This window comes from Dromaius novaehollandiae, chromosome 11, assembly GCF_036370855.1.
Source record: "Dromaius novaehollandiae isolate bDroNov1 chromosome 11, bDroNov1.hap1, whole genome shotgun sequence".
In the NCBI taxonomy this organism is placed as follows: Eukaryota; Metazoa; Chordata; class Aves; order Casuariiformes; family Dromaiidae; genus Dromaius; species Dromaius novaehollandiae.
Window position 1 is genome coordinate 2,914,041 of NC_088108.1, and position 20,682 is coordinate 2,934,722.

The 20,682-nt window shown below is 47.3% G+C and overlaps 1 protein-coding gene across 3 annotated transcripts; it reads right to left on the minus strand.

The window, feature by feature from the left end:
* Window positions 1-572: 572 nt before the first annotated feature.
* On the minus strand, window positions 573-17,643 carry LOC112987746 (uncharacterized). Of its 3 annotated transcripts, XM_064518041.1 has the most exons (7): window positions 17,569-17,643; window positions 14,640-14,736; window positions 12,862-13,225; window positions 11,168-11,557; window positions 9,649-9,759; window positions 8,877-8,914; window positions 4,847-7,540 (listed from the first exon to the last, which is right to left on the minus strand). In XM_064518041.1, exons 3-7 carry the CDS (start codon window positions 13,007-13,009, stop codon window positions 7,448-7,450), a joined length of 780 nt encoding a protein of 259 aa, XP_064374111.1. In that variant the 5' UTR covers window positions 13,010-13,225; window positions 14,640-14,736; window positions 17,569-17,643; the 3' UTR covers window positions 4,847-7,447. The 3 variants fall into 3 exon arrangements, with proteins under 3 accessions (XP_025963559.2, XP_064374111.1, XP_064374110.1); XM_026107774.2 differs by lacking the exons at window positions 4,847-7,540; window positions 17,569-17,643 and adding an exon at window positions 573-2,398 and having other exon boundaries at window positions 14,640-14,813; XM_064518040.1 differs by lacking the exon at window positions 17,569-17,643 and having other exon boundaries at window positions 14,640-14,813.
* Window positions 17,644-20,682: the final 3,039 nt, after the last annotated feature.

The following is a 20,682-nucleotide window of genomic DNA, read 5'->3' on the forward strand; positions in this document are numbered from 1 at the left end:
ACTGGGTGGTGAGAAAGGGGAACTGGAACTGCAGTGAGAAGACAGTCTAAGGAAGAGATGCACACTGCCCCCAGCCCGCTGCACCAGCCTAGGACAGCCTGTTCCCTCTCCCAGCAATGGGCATCTTTTCCTCTTCAGTGCCACTGGAAGAGTCAAACCCCCAAACCTCCTCAAATGTTGAGAGGTGAGCCATGCAAAACTGAAGAGCTCTCACTGGAATGTGACCTAAGTGCCAGTGCAAAATATGCTTTTAGAGATGGGAAAATGGATAATTCACTGGACAAAATACGTCTACTTTTATCACAATCATGTAAAAACCACGTAGACTTGGCATTCATAGATCAAGACAAAACCGATTGATTTTACTTGTAGTTGCATTGATGATTCATTAGACAGGTCGGAAAAACAGAGGGATGACCAAAATTATCTCATAGAATTATTTGTCAAGCCACTTGGCATTCCAGATTAGTTTTCCACAGGAAGATATCAGTGTAGAAATGATTTAACGATAACCCACTCCACCTAAAACAAATTTAATGTAATCTGAAAAATAGAAAAGAGCTGCAAGCTCCTGCAGTTGACCATGGTTTTTATTTTCCCATTAACACCTGTTTTGTTACATGACTCAAGGAGCTTTGAAGAACTGCAGCTGTGCAGACACTCTGAAGGCTAAAAACCAGGAGAACGTGCATTCTGGAAGATGTCACCTTTACATCATCAGGGAATCCACATCTGCCAAGGAACAATTGTTCCCTGCTTTTGTTTTTACCTTATTTGACTCTTCCCCCCTCTCTCAGCCACACTTTAATGGGTTTTTTTGCACCAGTTGATCTTTAGCCTCTTGTTGAATACAGTCCTTTTCTCCCCCACATGCAAGAGTGGCTGAAACAACAAGGGCAGTGCTAACCCCAAACATAGCTGGGGAGGGAATAACTCCATGACATGACTTATCAAGGAGCTTGCCCTGCTCCAGGAGAGAGCCAGAGCTCCAAGGTGGCCCTGCCATCCCCTTGTCCTCCTGCCAAGCCCCCCGAGACAGAAAATGCTTTGAACCCTGACAATCAGGATGCTGGGGGCGGGGGGGGCGGGCAAAAATAAAGTGTTTCATTTGCAATAAACCTCTGAGCAAGGCACCCAGCTGAGCCAGCTGCTGCCTCCAGCAGATGCTGCTGCACAGCCTGTCCCCCCTTCACCACATGAACACTGAGGAAGGGCCGTGCAGTGCACATGAGACACAAGCTGCAAACCCACACACCCCTGGCACTGGATGAAGGTGCCCAGCCTGCCCAGGGAGCTGGGCATCTCTCAAAACCCTTCTGAGCCTGGTGGATATACCACTGCCTACTTCCCCTTCCATGCATCCAGGTGGGAGATGGTCCTGGTTGTTTGGTCCTGGTTGGTACACCCTAAGATGCTTTCAGCTCTGCTCCCTCCCGGACCTAGCAGGGAGCAGCAGGATGGAACAGAGGGTCCAGCAGCTTCCAGGAGAGCGTATATCTCCTTGGGCCCTGGGATGTGGCCACAGCAGAGACCATGAAGGAGCTGAACTGCTGATCTCTGACCCCACAGTCCCCAAAGAAAGGAGTTAGACACTCTTCTTAACCATTGCCTGTGTCTCAGGAGTGTGGCGGGAAGCTACCCGCACGTGGCCAGCAGCTTCCTAACCACCATTCAAAACTGCAGGATCCTACCTGTTTGGTTACAAGTGAACTGTCACGTCAGCACGCGGCAGAAGCTGCCATTTGCCCTGCAGCACCTGCACTGTGCAGAAGGGAATAATATATAGCCAGTCATGAGTCAACATTTATCCCTCTGAAAGAGCTCGCTCCAGAAACACACCTTCCTAGAAAAACAGAAATTTGTCTTTCTGGAAGGAAAGGCGGCTGCACCATAGGGGTGACCCCAGATCTTCTCCTGCTACTTTTTAGGCAAGAAGTACAAGGTCTGTGCAGTCCTTTGAAATATCCACTCTGATGGATGAAATCTGTCAGGAATTCAGGCTTTCACAAACTTCTCAAATATCTGCATTGATTGCGGAGCTCCAAAAAGCCAGGGCTGGTTAGTCCCTGCAGGATGCAGCACATGGGTCAGTCCAGAGAAGCTTGGAGTCAATGGTGTCCAAATGACATCATCATTTTTCCCCTTTAGACAGGATCATTCCTCTAATTCCTGCTGGAGCTCTAGCTCAGGATAGCTACCAAAGTGTTTACAAGAGATGTCGCTGCCCAAAACCTGCCCTGCAAGTTGAATCAGGGATGATATTTACAGTAAACTGTGTTTTCCATCTCTCGCATTGTCCTGGTTGTTTTGACTTAAAGCTTTATTGAAGGCTGATGTAAATTCCTGATAAACTCCTTTCCAATATGTTTTCCACAGAAGGCTCACAAGGATGTTGAACCTAGGTGGATCCAAAGCAAGAGAACGTGACAGATAAGGCCCCTTCCTGTAAGGAGCAGGCTGCACTAGGCAGTGAAACACACACAGTGATTTTATCTTTACGCAGCAAAGAGCCAAACATGTACAACAGACCCTGGTCCTGCTCATCCCACATCCATTAGCAGGGACACTGGGTCCAGGGCTACTGACTCCAGTTGCTAATAGATTTAAACAAGACCCAGTAGAGACACAAGACATTTATATCCCAGGAACTAAGGCTAGGAGGACTCCTGGGCTTTGTGGCTTTGAAGGCTTTGCCAGCCAGACTTGTAGTACTCCCTGCCCAGGGATGCCTTAGGGTGAGTCAGAGCCCAGAAGGCCTGAGTTATGCTCCCACTGTCCTTCGGCACCCACTGTTAGGACATCTGTGTCCGTGATAGTGTAGCCTCAGGAGAAGGTCATGCTTCCAGCCCAGATGTTTTTTCCCTGCTCATTACTGAAGTTGGGGCTGCTGTTCCAAAAGGAAACTGCCCAGTGCTGGAGAAGGAGCCTGGCCTGTGGAGAAGCTTTCCATCTCTTTTTTTAACTAGAAACACAGGATTTGCACAATTTGTCTCCCCTCATCCCATATTTTGTTCACTTGCAGAGATACTGTATTTTCTGCCAGGAAACCACGCTTTCAGAAATTTCCTGACTTGATGCAATGATTGGGGACTTTGGAAACAAAATGTTGGGATGTGCTGCGAGAACTTTTGGGCTGGAGATGAGGCTGCTCAGCTGCTTTGAACCAGCATGTGGGTTGGATCAGACAAAGGAGAGACAAAAACCTTTCTCCTTCACCATATGATATGCATTTTATGTAAGTGAGACTACTTTCGCAATAAAAAGAACCAGAACTCCACAACCACCACCCCAGGCCCTGTCAGGAGTTCAGGCTGAGACTGGCTCACTGAGCTTCCCTTTCTATGTGGGGAATTATTCCAGGGCAGCTGCCATTAGACTCCTTCCCCCATAAACAGCAGTTTGTGGACCTTCTCACATGCTGCCCAGCATCTCTGTGCTGTCAGGAGGTATTTGGGTAGAAAAGAAAAGCACTCCCTTGCAGGCATTCCTTGATCCCTGCAGAACAAGTACATTATATTGGGACAGTGTGAGCTTCCAGGTCTTGCTTACATTTGTTAGCCCTAATCCTATGTCCTGTGTACACCACATGGATAGGGCGTGCTCTTGGAGCAATGGTAAGCAGGCTCCCTGTCAGCACAGCCTGTGCATTGAAAAAGTTCCTGGGAAGACCCTTTTCTTCTCTGGCAGATTCAGTCCAGATTATTGACGGCAGCTCACAGCAATTCAAAATATTTTGGCAGAGGCAGGAGCAATGTTAAGCCAAGATTGATACACTGACCCATGGGAAGAGGAGTAGGGCTTGGACCAAATTGTCTGTAAAAACCTGAAACCAGCTCAGTCGAACAGGATGTAAGAGATATGCCGTGTTACTTCTCTATGTGTTTTGCCACATGGAGCTTTTCCAAAAGACCAGAAACAATCTCAAAACACAGCATGGATGGAAAATCAGGGGTTCAGTGATGCCCAGACAGGTGGAGATGGCTACAGAAGCTTTCTGTGGACCTTCCATATTTGCTAACCTACAGACAGGAGAGACAGGCAGAGCAATCCTTGCAATTTTTACAAGAAAATCACGGGACTGGCTTTGTCCTTGTCATAATACAATAGCCAGAAGGGAAGCACTGGTGGCAGCAGAGGGCAGGAAAGCTCCCTGAATCCTTCAGGGAGAATGTGAGCAGGGGCAGAGCATGAAGTACATATGGGCCACATCTCCCTGTGAATCGAGGCAGTGCCTGGCAGATGGGATGAACCTATTGGTTTCTGAGCATGGACTGTGTCAGCTGAGAATCCAGGCAGCCCAGAGTGCATCTGAGCAATGCCCAGATTAATTCTTCCTCCACTTTGCAGTAGTATTCTCCGTGACTGTTTTTTGTTTTTCTACTTCCTGCTTCAGCTCAGCTTGGGACACTGCAGACCTCAGCAGCAAGGGCTGAGCTCGGGGTTTCTAGCTCGTGCAACCATGCCTGAGATAGAGGAGAGCTGTGCAATTTAGTGTGAGAACTTCAAAGCCCCCCCAAACTCCTGGCTTCAACAGCAGTGTTTTATGACAGTTAGCAATTTCACACTGTCTTCTTCCCACACCTTTGTGTTTCCAATTGCTCTGATCACACTTGTAGTGGGTAAGGTGGGTCATGGTCGACATAGCATCCTCCCAGGCTTGACACTGCACCAGACTACTAGCTGTGCTGATTCGCATACTGCTCTTTGCAGTTAGGTGCAAGTCCATCCTTGTTTGCAGACTCCCAGGTACAGTAGCTGGTGCTTTGCTCTCTAGTCCTGCCTCTCATGCTTTAACAGGGTTAATAATTGTCATTATAGGGTCTATGAAAACAAACAGAAAAATCAATGCAGTGAGCCTTCCTTTTAATGGACCAATTCATGTGGTGAAATCAAACCCTACAGCACATACGTTACCCTTTGCACAGACACGTTGAATAAAACGGTAGGGCCAGGAAGCTGGAGCAGAGGATGGCTTCCTGCTTTTCTCCGCATTTCCCTTTCCTAATTACTGGTTTTGATGAGATTCAAGCCCGAGTCTCCTAGGGTTTGGGCAATTGCAGGGCAGTGGGCGGATTCCTGAGGGGGCCAGGGGGACCGGGTGGGTGCTGGAGGGCAGCTGGGTGGGACTGCAAAGGTGAAGGTGGCCAAGAGGGGCTGGGAGCTCAGCAGGGAGCTGCTAGAGGTGAGGAGACTAACCAGAGAGCCATAGGGCTTTCAAGAGGGGGTAGAGAGTATCACGCAGGACAGGAGAGGAGTGGGGCACTGAGAAATTTTGAGAGACTTTAGGAAGCTCTCTCCTCCCACACAAATTTTAGACCAAAACTCGTGGAGTGCATATTGGGGGACTGAAACTGGCAAAGAATAAAAAGTCATAAAAAATAGAGTGAACAATTTACTGGGCAAATTTTGGCTATTTTTATGCAGTTCATGTGAATGCTGATTACTGCTGGCACTTAATAGTCCAAAAATTGCATTATTTCACTTAACTGTGAGGAAGTCCACTGGCAATTAATAGTTTTCCAGCTACTCCAGTGTCGTTAAAAACATTGTTGCAATTTACCTCCAAGCACTCTTTGGAGCCTATAGGCTGGATTCTCAGCTCTTAGAGCATCAGAATGCCAGGGGAGCAAGTTTTACCTACTCCGATCTGCACCCAATGAGGATAGAAAATACCTCTGGTAGCCAGTGGTCTCACAGGGAACAACTGCAAGGAAGTTGAGGAAGACCAAGCAAGTGCGTTTACAAGCTTGGGGCGGGGTCCTGTTTTCCTCCCTCTGGAGTTACTAGAGTACTGTCAGTCTAAGACAGGCTTCATGGCGTGTTGCTTCCAAATGCCCCAGGAGTGCTGTGATGTGAGAAAATGCCAGAGCTACCGTTCCCGCCCTTCTCCCCCCAAAAGCAACTGTAAGAGAGTTGAACTGCAATCCCCCAGTAAGGGATGGCCACAGACCCAGGGCAGCTGCTGCAAGCTCAACTACAGAGTTTAATGCCCAAGCCCAAGAACTACACACATCCTCTGTACGTGACATCTGAGGGAGGCTGACTCCATTTCCAATACTGACATACAGAAACAAGCAGAAAAGATCTCTTTATACCACAGCCATAGTGGGTACTCCCCTCTCATGACCTAGGACTAAGCAATCCAGCAATACTGTTGCAGTGGAGTTGCAGAACTGCAGCAGGTCACATCCAGACTGAAACATCCTGGATGGCACCAGCTGTGTCTTTGATCCAGGCTGCTGCATCCCCACAGCTCGCCCTTCCCAGACTCACTGAGGAGCAGCAGGATGGAGCACAGGTCCTGGAAGGGCCCAAGTATCCCGGGCTCCTGGGATGTGGCTGCCGCAGAGACTGTGCAGGACCCCAACTGCTTGTCTTTTACCCCACAGAGTGCACCAAAAGGAGCTGATTGGGCTTGCTGCTGTTTCACCATTGCCAGCCAAGGAAGGGCAACTAGCAGCTTAAGACCAGCAACGGAGGACAGTCATCTTTTGAGCGTTTCCACTGTGCCGTGAGCGAGCGGAAGTCTCTGAAGTATCACCACAGCAGAGGGAGGAGCTGCTAACTGTCCCTCTTTGTGCACAGAGTTGAACTCACAAATGTGCAAGAGGGTAAGGGTTGTCTCTGTGACTTACACCTCAAAAAATGGGGAATTCACATGCAAGCCGTGCATCTCAGAGTAAAGTGTGGTGTCAGCCCTTGTGGAGGAGAACAAGCACTTGCATTGCTCAATTTGGAGATACAAGTTGTACTTGATTTGCTTTATGCAGATTGTGCAGTTTTACTTCTGTGAAAACTGTATATTCTGCCAGGAAACTTTTCTTCCAGAAACTCCCCAAATACTAGCAGTTCTTGGGGAGGTACAGCCAGGACTTCAAATCAAGCCTGATCAGTTACAGTGGAAGCAACACATGTATCAGACTAGAGGTGCTGGATGCAGTGTCATATCTTTACCCCAACCAGCCCTCTCATAGTTTTTGAAAATATTCAGATATTTTTATTGCACATTTGATAAACCTCTTGTGTTTTCCCTGGGATCGTCCAGCTACAAACTCACAGATACGCATTTTCCAGTGATGTTACACTCATCACAATCTGTTTATATAAATACAGAATTAACCTGGCCAGTTAGGGACTCAGGAGATGTGCTATGTTATTTCTCCGGTTAGTTTGGCCCCGTAGCCCAAACTGTTCGGTCTCATAGCCAAGATGTTGTGCTTAGAGTACCGGGGTGGTTTCTGAGTATTAACCCCATCAACAGAGCTGGCGTCATCTGGGAAAGTGTCCTGCTCCCTGCCAGTTGGAGCCACCTTAACAGTGCTGTGCTTATTCCTTTAAAAAGCATCTATTTTTCCAGATGAGGAGTTCTAGCTTGGAACAACTCCCACGGCTTTATTAGCCACGCTTGTACATTGCCTTTGGGCTACCATTTGCTAAATACTGTTTTTTAGCTACCTCTTCCCAAGTAGATGACATTTGCGTAAATCCTTTCCAGCTCTGTGTCCGACCATTTTCCCCAGGGCTCACTAGGACTTTGGACCTGGGTAAACACAGATACAGAAAACACTGAAGATGAGAGTCTTTGCCTGGTGGATAGAGATCAGCATGTGAGTCTCATTTATGCAGCACATCCTTGGGTTGCAGCTTTTTCCTCTGACCCCAGACCAGACAGCAGGCCCAGGGCTGCTGACCCATTAACAGCAGAGTGCTGCCTGATAGAGCAACACGAGACAGGCGATGGATCCTAGTCTCTTTCCCAGGGTATAAAACACAGAAGCAGCAGGGACACAGAGGAGCTGTTGTGCTTCCTCCATCAGGCACTTTGCCCTAACTTCTCCATAAAATCTGAGACCTGGCACTCCCTGCAGCCTGAGACTCACAGGGTTCAGGTATGCCACAACCATACCTGAGGTTGTGTATGCTGCTTTGAACAGAGACAAGGACCTCTTCTTCGCATCCTGCTGCACAAAATGCTGCATCTGTTGGCTGCCTCTGGGAGCTGCACTCTAGGCCTGGCTTGTATGTAAGCCTCTCCCTGGCACTGGGTCCCAAAAGGGAGCTTGACCCTCCCTAATAGAGAGTCAGCTGGAACAAAGGCCCCAACACTCTCTGGTCAGGGGCAACCAACAGAACTTGTTAGCAGCAGCCAGACCTTGCTAGAGCTTCCTGGGAGAAGCTAAGGCCTCCTGCAGCTGTCCTTACCCAGCTCTCCTCAGCTGTCAGCAGCAGGTACCCTCTATTTCCTTAGAGGGTCCCCAGAAACCCTCCCTCAACCTCCCACAAGGTTTCAGAAGATCTAAGCAGAGCTCAGAAACTGCTGCACAAACTGGTGCATCTGTTGGCTGCCTCTGTTAGCTGTGCTTGAGGAGAAACTCCCTGTGTGCTGCAGGGATAGTGCAAGAGGGAATGGGGGATGCTGACCCACTGCTAGGCCAGTACCCTCCCAGGGTCCAGAGATCTTTTCTCATATCGCTTTTATACACACATTTACTCTGCCCCAAACAAGGATGGCCACATCTTCTCCCCTAACAGAGGAAGGCAAGAGGACAGAGAATGGACTAGGACCAAGACCAGGCTCAGACATGATTCTGTGTCTGGAAGAGAGCAGAAACAGGGTGCAAGGTGCAAGACTGAACCTCCTTCTACAAGGTAGCAGTTGTCCTAGTTTGATGACCTACAGAGTAAATTCAGACCACAGAGCAAATGCACTTCTCAAAAGGTATGAATATTTCCAGGCAATTTGTGGTAATATAACAGCTTGAGTGCCTTAGTATCTTAGTCCTCATGAAGAGATTCCTATCAACTAACTCAGACTGATTCAAGTGAACCTGTACCCAGAAGCTCTCATATCTGAGTGGTTTTTCTTCTTACTTTACCTGTTGATTCATACATCTCATTAGCTGAAGAACTGCCCCTGCAAGAAATTTTGTGCTTTAATATTTTTTTCATTGATATTTGACAGTCATAATGATGAACAGAGGTATCATTTCTGCTTAGGGAACAAGCACTGCATTGTCTTTCTGAAGATTTTTGAGTCATCTACCAATGACATAATGTGGACGTTGCTATAGGCTGCAGATTTTTGTGAGGTCTTCCTCAGAGTACAGGCAGAAAATGCTATTTATAAATAATGACACCACTCATCCTGCCCAAGGAATCTTTAAGGATTTGGTTTGCAAACATGATTAGTAAGATTTGGAGAATCTGTGGGTTTCCAAGCAGAAATGTACTAAATATCCCCCATGATTTTATATGTCACCTAGTTCGAAGGTTTTAGGATGCAGATATTACTATTTTTTTCTCTTATCTACAGGAACAATCTTTTTTTCCCCCACAGTAGAGTGAGTTTGTGCTCCAGAACTCAGAGACCAGCAGGTTGTATGAATCAGCTTCATGCAGTACACCCATGCTGTGTATCTGATACCTTACACTAAATTGCAAATTCTAAATATACCCAGTGACTGTACACTGGGCCTTGGAGCTCAGTTGGACTGATGGCTTGGAGTGTCCAGGATATTTCGTGTCACTTTGTTTGTGAGGGGCAAGACATTTGCATTTCTGGATCTACAAGATTACTGACCACAAAAATGTTCAGGAGGAATCAGGACAGAAGGTGTAAAGGTGAAATATTGGACTAGATCCACTCACCCCTGTGCCATGCGTAGCAGAACAGCAGCAGAAGCAGCAAGATCAGACAGAAGCATCCAGCAATAATAACAAGGATTTTCTGTCCAGATCTCCCTCCTCTGGCATCAGTGTCTGAAATATGAAAGAAAGTATTTTTCATGAGTATTTTAAAGAGTTAATTATAACTGTTTAAATATATTTACCACAGAAGGCTCCCTCTGGTTACAACACAGGAAAGTACTGATCACTATGGAGGATCCTCTGCATAAAGGAAATTTGTCAGTACGAAATGGCCATCCTACAGGTGGGATGTGTAACCTCACCCTGGCTGCAGCGTATGCCTGCATCATGTCTGCTTGCCTCTGCCCGCACCGTGAGCTGTGGGCTGCCTGCTTGGTGCTCTGAGTCATTACTGCAGCCCTGGGCAGGGGACATGTCACGATCACTGGCAGGTCTCAACCCCCTCAGAGAACATTGCATTTATGACATGTAGTGCAGGACAGATTAGCTCTCTTAAGGAACTCTGAAAATTCAAATAATTATTTCTTTGTGGGCAAATGTGAAGTTGGTTTTGGGCTTTTCTAATTGATTACAACTCATTCCCATGAGTTCCAGGTTTCACTGAGCTCTGGAAACTCCTTTCTAAGAGCTAGTGTCCTGCCAGTTCTCTCAGGATTATTTTGGGCCAAAATGCAAAAGTTCTTGTGTAAATTATTTCGATTATATCACAGTCAGATGATACAGGCAGAATTATTTCATTTATTTCACTTTTATAGCAGATCGCAACAGGAATGTAAGACAGTCACTGCTGTAATAAAGTCTTGTGTATCTCAAGATAAGGCAATAACATTCATTAGAATTAACCAAACAAAGTTAGAAATGTTAAAGGGCTGCACAGATCAGAGAGGATGTCTGGATATATTGCAGAAATGCTGCAGAACATTTACACAGCTAAACCCACGCGCTGCTTGAAACAGAGACAAAGCAATGTCCAGATTACATGGCAAAGTCAGAATAGATATTCCAGCCTTGACCATCTTACTAAAAGAATCTGATGATCCAGGTCCGACAGGTAATTAATTAATTACCTAAGAATCTCCTAGACTTTATTTTTTTTACTTGCAAGTATCACAAGCCACAAAGTTTATATATTTTTGTAGATTTCCAGACTCAAGCTTGTCATTTGATTCATATTAAGGTCTAAGCTGTTCTGAGCCATAATTCACAACTTTGCTAGTGAAAAATAACTTCATTTAGCAATTACTGGTACTAGCAAAATCTCTCTCAGTGATTGAGAGGAAGTTCAGTACGAGCTTCTAAAAGAGTTACTTCATCTGGCAGAAAGGTTGGAACCAGCCAGCTGCTACTGGAAAGACTCACATCTCTCAGCAGCTTCCCCACAGCTGACTGAGCCCCTGTCTCTGCAACTTAAAGGAAAACTGAAAAGTGCTGTGATGTTGCCCATTCACCTCCCTGGTACGTATTTGCTCAACATAGGTCAGGCATATCAAAGATAGTGCATGGCCAGTGCCACACTTACCAGCACGTGCCTCACTGTACACAGTTAAGGTGATGCGCCTGGTTTGGATCTGCTGTTTGAAGGTGACGCTGTAGACCCCGCTGTCCTTGAGCTGCAGGTCCCGGAGCAGCAGGGATGCGTTCTCAGGGAAAAGCACAACACGACCTTGGTATGCGGCGTGTGGGAAATGTTTTGCAGAGCAGTGCTTGGGAGTCCCCTCAGCACTCAGGGAGCAGTTCAGCACCGTGCAGGTGACAATTCGCTCAGAGCGGTTACTGAATGTCCAGTGAAATGGCAGTGGGAAGTGAGAGGAGCTGCTGAGTTTGTAGGAGACGGGCAGGAGCACGGACTGGCCAACAGTGCCATTGACCAAATCCTGAGGGATTTTGATGAGAACAGCCTGGGAGAGACCTGCAATAAAAGGTAAAAAGCAGAGATCAGCAAGATCAGTTTTACAGAGTTAGCGCAGCCTCCTTTAATTTACAAATGAAGACTGTATTTACAAATGTCATTTTTTTCATATAAATGAGAATAGATAATAGAAGTGGCATGCTAACAGCCAGTCCCAAATACTTACACTTTTCCCCAGTCACAGTTTGTTCTGTTATAGGACTCCTTGGGAGGTTGTTGCTCAGACAGCAAATATTTAACTGCCCAAGGCTGAGAAATATAAATCTTTCTCTGAAATGGGTGGGGGGAAAATCTCCTCACACTATTGTAGTCTGCTGTCATTTTCACTTTATGTGACTTTTTTTTTTTCTCTTCTCACACACACCTAGCGCATGGCCCCACTTTAACATATTTTTTTGCACAGGTGAATCTTTGGCCTCTCACTGAGCACAGTCCTCCTCCTGGCCCACCCAGATGCATGAATGAAAGCGATGGGGGTAATGCTAGCCCCGAGCATGGCTGGGAAGGGAATAACTCCATGGCACATCTCAGCGAGGGGCCAGCCCTGCTCCAGGGGAGAGCCAGAGGTCCGAGGCGGCCCTGCCTTCCCCTTGTCCTCTTGCCGAGTTCCCCTCCCCCAAGACAAAATGTACTCTGAACCCTGAAAACCAGGATGTTGGGGGCCAAAAATTTGCAATACACCTCTGAACAAGGGGCCCAGCTGGGCCAGCTGCAGCCTCCAGCAGCTGCTGCCACCACCAAGCCTGTCCCCATGTGTGCCACATGCACACTGAGGCAAAGCCATGCAGTGCACACGGGACACAGGCTGCAAAGCCACGAGTGCAGCAGGCACCTCCCAGGTGACACAGCCTGCCCAGGGACCTGGGCACCTCCCAGAACACTTCCAAGGCTGGTGCCTGGAGCAGCCGTTGTGAGGTCGGTCCAGGCAAAAGCTGGAGGGAAGCCACCGCACTCCCCCAGCGACAAGGGATACCCTGGGGGGTGGAAAGGTTGGGGCCACCCTTCCTCCCCTGGCCCAGGCAGTTGAGGGGAGAGCTGGACTGGGAGCCTCCAGGGAACAGGTACGTCATGCCTCAGTGTCTGCTGCCTCGAGCTGAGCTCCAGGGTGGAAGTGTAATGCCCAGTCTGAGATAAATCTCATGTCTGAGAGCAAAAAAATAAAAAAAGATTCTCAGAGCAAAGAAGGGAAAGTGCTTTTGCAGAGTGAACAGCAGAAAAGGTCCCTGTTGCACAGCTTGCAGCTGTCTGCTTTGAGAAGTAAGTTTAATAGTAGATAGAAAGTGCATTCTCCTTCCCAGACTTACGAAGTAGCAGGATGGAGCAGAGGGTCCAGCAGCCCTGGGTAGGGCCCATGTTGTCTCCCCAGCTGGAGCAGAGTCCCCAAGGAAGCAGGTCTCTCATTGCCAGCACCACTCGTTGCCCTGAGTTGATCCGCAGGAGCACTCTGGTCATTTAGTGCCTCCAGGATGAGATGATTTCAAGGGCTGACAGACTCAGGCCTGATCTGCTACTGTCTGGCAGCCAGCAGATGTAACTGAAGTAAAACCTCACCTCAGAAAGGAAATTTCTAACTCTTCCCCAGACCTTTGTGTGGCTCAGCTTATTTATAAGCATGGAGGTGTGAAAACTCTTCACACTCTGTTCTGTTTAACTCATTTCTTTGTAGTTCTTAGGGGAAAGAAAGAAAGAAAAAAAAAACACGCGTGATCAGACAAGAATGACAGAGTTAATCCTGAAAAAGCACCAAGTTATCCATATCCAGGTGCTGCTCAACAAGGGGATGGGACTTGAGGCTCATGCAGGGAATGGCTATGGTTTGCACCTTTCGCTGCATTTAACTTTCCCGCATTTTAGTGACATGTTCCTCTCTGCCAGAGCCAAATGGGGCTTTGCAAGGGGGACAGTAAGAGTCAATTTGGAGGTGGCAGAACAGGCTGGGAGGGACTGGGGGCAAGAGGAATGCCTCCAGCGGGCTCAGGGACCAGGGAGGCCCCTCCTGCCCAGCTGCTGGAGCCCAGCCCAGCCCCTGGAGACTAGAGGTCTCTCTGTCTCAGGCTGATGGACATGCCAGCTACTTTCCCGTTTGCAAGTTCAATGAGTAGCGAGGCTCACCGTGTATTCCAGAGACACACTAAGGACACTAACACAGCTAAGCAAACTGCCACAGACAGGGCACTGCCCGTAACAACACCCACATGTAAGACTACCAGAACTCACGTAAAACCTAGGTACAGATAGCCAAATCCCATTCCTCCTCTCCAGCTGATTGGGATTGAAGTTCACTAGTGAAAACACACATGCCCTCACTCTCTAGATCCATAAGCACCCCACACTCCTGAATCCTGCGAATACCAGCATGCATTCTCAGCCTGCCTAATGTCCCTGCCCGGACCCTGGTCCTCCTACTCATAGCTAGCTTGAAATTTTCCAGTGAATTACATGCTTATCTCCACGCACACCGGGTTAGTGAAAAATATAAACACTCCACTCTCCCCAGGTGCTGGCATCCAGACACACAGGTCCTATGGCCCATGATTCTTCCAGCTGCTGATGCTGAGACCCTCACTTTCTCCAGTTGCTGGCACCACAGACACAGGGGCCACCATTGCTTGATGTCTGACTTCAGTCGCTGGCACCTAGACCTTGCAGCACTCACACACAGGATAGAGAGTGAGATTACACAGAAGGCCAGTTAAGAAAGGGGTTAATAAGAAGATGGGATTGACTGCAGTGATCAGGCACAGGGCTCAGTCAGACAAGCAGACTGATCAGTGGCTGGTCACACACGACTGTCCCTTTTTGTCCCATTTCTCTATTCCCCCCACTCCTTCCTTCCCGATCCCCTTCCCTAAACATTCCTTAATTAGCTTTGCGTAGTCCCACAGGACCCCTCAAATACCTAAAATCCTCATTTTTGTCTTGTTTCCCCCTTCCTTATTTCCATTTCCATTATTGTTTGTCTATCTGATTTGTGTCTCTCTGTTTTGTTTATCGCTTTCTGTTTTACTTATTATCCCCTTTGACTGAAGAGGTTCTTGATCTGATAATGTTTACAAAGAAGATGCTCTCATATTTCACATACCTCACAGTTTCACAATTAGCAGACCTTCAAGTGGTGGGACCTCAGGACATTTTAATGAAATGACATCAGCACTGGTTTGCACAGAAATGCATCCAGACTACCTAGGATAAATATATTTGTTAGCATGGATATTCATGGAGAACAGACTCAAAAGAATTCAAACACAAAGCAGGTGCCCTTATTAGAGGGAATACATTTTCCTAGGCAGGTTGTGGTTCCTTACCAGCCCAGAGCTTCTTTGCACTTTGATCCTCAAGCATAAATGAATAACAACTGACTTGGCTTCATCCAACAGTCAGTTAAGTATTATACAAATGCCTACACACCACAGCATTTCCTTATTTTATTACAATACCTTTTTTTGCCTTATAATTCTGGTCGTCTTCTGCTGAATTTCAATTAGGGAAGATATCTATTAATAAATAAAAATTTATTAGTACTATACTGCTGTTAATATATGATATTACCATTAATAATAGGTAGTCTACCTGACAGAGGCATTCCTCTGATCTCCCTGTTCTAGTCAGATTGCCTTTTGCTATGCTCCTTTTAAACTTACTGACATTTCTACTAATGACATAATATGGCATGGATATTGCCTGTAAGTTAAAGATTTCTTTGCCAGAGAAATTAGGAAAAGTGTTGCCAGCAGGTTGAGAGATGTGATCTTTCCCCCTCACTGAGCCTTGGGGGAAGCTACACTTGGAGTGCTGGGTCCAGTTCTGGGCTCCCCAGGACAAGAGAGACATGGAGCTATGGGATTGAGTCCAACAAAGGGCTACTAAAAAGATTAAGGGACTAGAGAATATCTCATATGAGGAAAGGCTGACAGCGCTGGGACTGTTTAGCCTGGCAATGGGCACAGACTGCAACACAGGAAGTTCCATCTGAATCTAAGAAAAACTTCCACTGCAAGGGTAACAGAGCACTGGAACAGGTTTGTCCAGAGAGGTTTTGGAGTCTCCACCCTTGGAGATACTCAAAAGCTGTCTGGACACGGTCCTGGGCAATGTGCCCTAGGTGACCCTGCTTGAGCAGGGGTGTTGGACTGGATGATCTCCAGAGATCCCTTCTAACCTCAACTGATCTGTGATTCTGTGAAACAGGAGAATCATCGTTGCAAATAAGTGTGTCAATTCCCTGACATCCATCCAGAGCCGTATTTAAGGATTTGGGTTTGCCAAACATAAGAGATGAAAGCCTGGGACAGATATGGATCTGCTGAGGGTGTTTTTAACTGGAATACAACGTTATCCAAATTGTCAGCGATAATTAATTTTCAAGGTGGTGGCAGCAAACACTCTACCAATTTGCACGTGCATCGCTCAAGCCTAGCAGTGTCTCGGCCCTGAGTGGTAGCAATTGAACAAGCAGTTTCCATTCACATTTGTTGAGCCTAGGACAAAGCAGTTACTCATCTGTTTTCCTAAGCTCAGTCACAACATCCAGATACTTCCCGTGAGTCCATCTTTTATACGCCTTTACATATTAGGAGAACCAGAAGCTGCAGGGGCAGCAGATGAAACACATGAGCAAACCCACTCACAGAGGTGCCCTTGGCAGCAGAAGAACAGCAGGAGTAAGGTGAAACAATCTCCAGCAGTGTAGGAGGGGAATAAAATCATTTTCTTCCCCCATTCCCCCCAGAACAACTGGAAGAAAAGGAAGAGTGCTTGTTTCAGAAAGAAGTATCTGCATCACATTTTTAATGAAAGGTTCTTCCTGTTTGCAGGATTGTTCTCATGCTCCATTTAAGCAGGTGAATCCCCCTCCTACTAAAAGCGTCTGGTCCAGGAAAGCTCTGATACATAAAGCCCAAGGTTCCAAAGATCAATCCCAGAGTCCTACAGGTTTTTCTAAGCACAGATATGACAAGAGTTATTCCCAAATATTTCTTCAGCTCCACTCATGCGCAGGAAATTTCCTTAGTACTACCAGGCGATCTAACTGGCATGGCAGTGGTGTTTCTCTTCCACAGAAAGGCAACATTATTTTCTATTGGTTACAACACAGGCAAGTCTAAATTCAGATTTCCACTGGCACACTTACGATATTTTCCCAAAAGTCTCAAGTGTCCTGACACATTTTTACCTCTTCTCCCTTTGTTAAAATTGAGATGCTCCAAAGCTGGGCTTGGAGATACTTTTAACATGAGAAAAGTACATTTTTCAGACTCTTAACACTCCTACTTTTTCCCTACTAGCTATTAGCCCACTTTCTCCCAACCTGTCCATGACCAACTGCCTGCAGCAGTTCAGCCTGGCAGATGAGGATGCTGCAAAGTCTTGAGTGTGACAAGGGACCTGTGAGCTAACTTGCCCCCAGAGCTGAGCTCTTGCTGCATAAGCAGCAAGGAGCAATACGAGGTAGGACATGCAGAGCTCTCTAAACCTGCACACAGCTCCCCCCAGAGTAGCTGCTTCCTAAACTTAGGGTTCATATACTTATTTTGGTTATTTAGGGGATGAAGAGGCAGGTTTGGTGCTACGAATGCAGTAACTGGGTTATTTCACTTTGCCAGAGCCAGCAGAGCCATTTCTTTTTTCTTTCTATGACAGATGGCAGCAGAGCTGCAAAGTGAACTGCCTGTTTACCGGGATCAATGCCAATAACAACAACAAAAATCCAGAAAAAGGGGGATGCTAATTAGTATGTTTTTAAATGCAAGTTAGGGGTATAAAACTCTCCCTTTTCACATTCATCACCAAGCACAACACACCGTCATCTAAAGGAGTTCAAGAAAGCATGAAGCAGAATAGGCAAACAATGGGAATTTTAAGGGAATTTTGTGATTTAGTGCCAAAATGAGATTGTGCAGTCAAAGGATTCCCACTTCACTCCAGGAGCCTGCTCTGCCAGAAAATCAAAGCCAGACAGCACAAATGAACTGTCCTGCTGGATGCGCTAATTCCCCCTCCATTGATCTTACCTGAAATTTTTATTCAGCAAGGACTTGAAATATCCTTCTTTAGCCCATTAAGCTACAGATTTGCCTTCTGTTGTTCTCTCAGAGAAGGTTATAAGCAGCCTTGACCTCTCTCACACCTGTGCACTAATGAGCAGTAAATAATGCAAGGCTTTTGGGGGCGGGCATGCACATGCACACACAAAAAAACCTCTCAGTAGGAAGAGAAAATATTCCACCTTGTCAGCAGGAAGCTCTCACACCAGTGCTTTAACCTTGCAGAAGCCAGCAGAGCTGTTTATAGCAGTCTGTTATAAACTGCCTGACTTCATGTCAAAGCTTCATTGCTCACAGGTGAGCGAGAGATATCCCAGCCCTGGCTCCCTCCCTCCCTCCCTCCCTCCTTCCCTCCTTCCTTCCTTCCTTCCTTCCTGCCTAGTGTGTGGCCAGGGCCATCAGGGCATTGCTCCTGAGCACTGTGTCACCCTCACTTATTGACTTCAATGTTTATGGGGAATAAACCCAGAAGGGATGCAGGCACAAAGCATCCAATATTTGCATATTCATGAGCAGGTCAGGGTTTGTGAGCTACTCTTATTTTACGTTTATTACTCAGAAACTCTCAATAGCTAAGCCTAATTCCAATGGTCAGTAAGGCATTATCTAGCTGTCTCTGTATCAAAGGGACTTCTTCTCACAGCACATCTTCTTACTTCATGATTCTTATCTTCTTTGAGTAACTGCACCTCTGAAAGATTTTTTTAAAAACCTATTAGTATTTGACAGTCACAGTAAATGATCTGCACAGAGATATTCCCCATCTCTTAGCACTAGAGAAGAGGAGTTATGCAGTGTTTCCTGGAGCCTGATAAGACTTCAGAACTTGCCTTTGAGTGATGTGGACTTTATCTTGAAGTTTCCTTGGGTATTTCCTTGGATTTAGAAACATAAAATGTTGTTTGACTGTAAGAGCTTCAGTTTCCCAGCAAATCCAGCCCAAAAAGCTTTTAAGGTGATAGTTTGAAATATGTGACAGCTGGAAGCTTTGCAGGGGGTCTCTCCCTCTTTCCCTCCATTTTAACTGAAACATCCTGAAGCAACGCCCTTACTTTTACAGGATCCCTCCCAGCACAAAATGTGTTTGCATCAAAAAATGTATTTGCTTTACAGAAGTGTCGCAACATCCCAGTCCTGAGCATAGCACTCAAAGGTGCGCATTATGTGTCAGCCTGTTTTGGAAAGATGGCTGTAACAGTCATGTTGCAGAAGTTCTCATATACATAAAGTCTTTCTCTGTCCCAGGAGATCTGCTGCCCTGTACGTGGCGTCCTCTAGCACATCTGAGGGTTGGCTACTTCAGAGAGAATGGCTAGGACTGAGGGGCAGGTCTTGGTCCTTTCTGCAGACCTCTCACGGCCACCAATGTTCTCACAAAAAATCTTTCAGAAGTAGAATTTGCAACAGCAGCAGATGGCAGATGAGCTCATCCTCACCTCTGCCACCTGCAGCAGCCTCCACAGAGAGGCAGAAAATCCCCTATTATTTTTCTAGCATTGATGTTAGAAAGAAACATCCTCCCCAGCCTCCATAGCTTCATAGTTCTTTATAAAGACAAAGTCATAAAGATAAGTTTTCCATAAAAGATCCTTTTCTTCACAGAGCTGTCTGCGCTCTCAGGAAGCAATGCAGGAAGGTGCCCAACATCAAGTACCCACCGAAAAAGAGCGTCTTCATCAGAAAAGCCTGAGCATCCATTTCTGTTACCAAACCGCATGTCCAGGTAGCTATGAGACCTTTGCTTCATTCTGTGGGCTCCTGTGCTGTGTGCAAGCTGTCATGCAAAGGCTTTTTTAGAGATATGATTAATCACTGCAAACCCTGTGAGATACAGGTCCAGAAAGCTGACAGAACATCCATATTCTCCCCCAAGATGTAACCTTGGCACTCCATAGATCTCCTGAAAACCCAGGAACAAGATACTTAATTGCTAAAGGTTTCATTGAGCCCCTAAAACATCCCTACCGTCTCCCTCTCTCCCGCCGCAGCCACCAGCGTAAGAGATATCGACCTTATCACTGGTAGAAATACTAGAAGCAGTTTACAGTACATCTTTAAAGTACATGTTTATCCTTCTCTCACGACTCCAAAATGCTGGCCTGCCTTTTCTCAGCCTTTACAAAACCAGCCACAGAGCGACACAGGAGCTGCTTGAGAAACACCAGTCTGATGGGTAAAACCAGTGAGCAGCCCCGAACATGGCAGGGAGCTGCGGGTGGGTTTTCTCCAGAGCTGAGCTCTTGTGGTGCACTAGAGCCACGAGCAGGAAATGGCCATGGCCTGACGAGCTTTGTGCACGAGTCCACGTGTGAGAGAGTTTGTCCTTGAGGACCCTCGTCATGTCAGGGGAGCTGCCTGGCACTTCCATCCTGGCCCTGGCCCTCTCATTGCCCCGAAAGACAGCTGCAGGAGAAAGCTCTGCGCAGAGCCCGAAGCAGTGTTTTGTCAGCCAGAGGAGCCACCTGATTCCTGACCAGCCCCTTCTGCTGGCCGCAGCACAGCTGCCATGGCCCACGGCTTTCCACGGGGCTCGGCGCAGCGCCCCACCCCGCTCTGCTCCCGGCGGCGCGGGCGGCCGCTCCCCGCCCCTGAGGCGCCGCCACACAGCGGGGCGCCGCGCGCCGCGGCCGTTGCGGGGGGGGGGGGGGGAGGGGGGGCGCTGACGGGCTCCTCTCAAATGTCCTCTCTTCTCTCAAGCCAAAGGCCCTTCCCCGGGGAATTCTTCCCTAGAAACATCCCCAGTGTAGAAATTCCCCTTCTTAAGACACCTGCAGCTTTGAGGAGAGGAGCGAGTACACATAGCATACGCTGGGGTTCTTTGGGGCACAGCAATTCCTTCGGCTGCTCAGTTCCCGTTATAAACAGAGTAAAAGTAGACAGAGCATGAGGGGTTAGTAGTGCTCCCAGGGCCCCGCATGCGCCTCATTTCACCTGAGAGCAGAGCTGAAGAGTACCTAGGGAAAACAGGCCAGAGAAGAGAGGGACCCTCCCGCTGAGCCACCAAGCTTGAGAGGAGCCCCCTTGCTTTGGGCAACAGCCTTTGGACAGTCTCCGTGCGGCTGGACCCCACCCCGTTCTCTC

Bases quoted from the DNA above. Each gene is read 5' to 3' on its own strand.
- LOC112987746 (XM_064518041.1), bottom strand. From the start codon at position 13,009: ATGACCAGAGTGCTCCTGCGGATCAACTCAGGGCAACGAGTGGTGCTG. The intron at 8,915-9,648 runs GTGAGTGGATCT...AATTTCTTGCAG, and splicing joins CTGCTACGCATGGCACAGGG to GGGCAGTTCTTCAGCTAATG. The intron at 7,541-8,876 runs GTAAAGTAAGAA...GTGTTTACCCAG, and splicing joins TGAGATGTATGAATCAACAG to GTCCAAAGTCCTAGTGAGCC.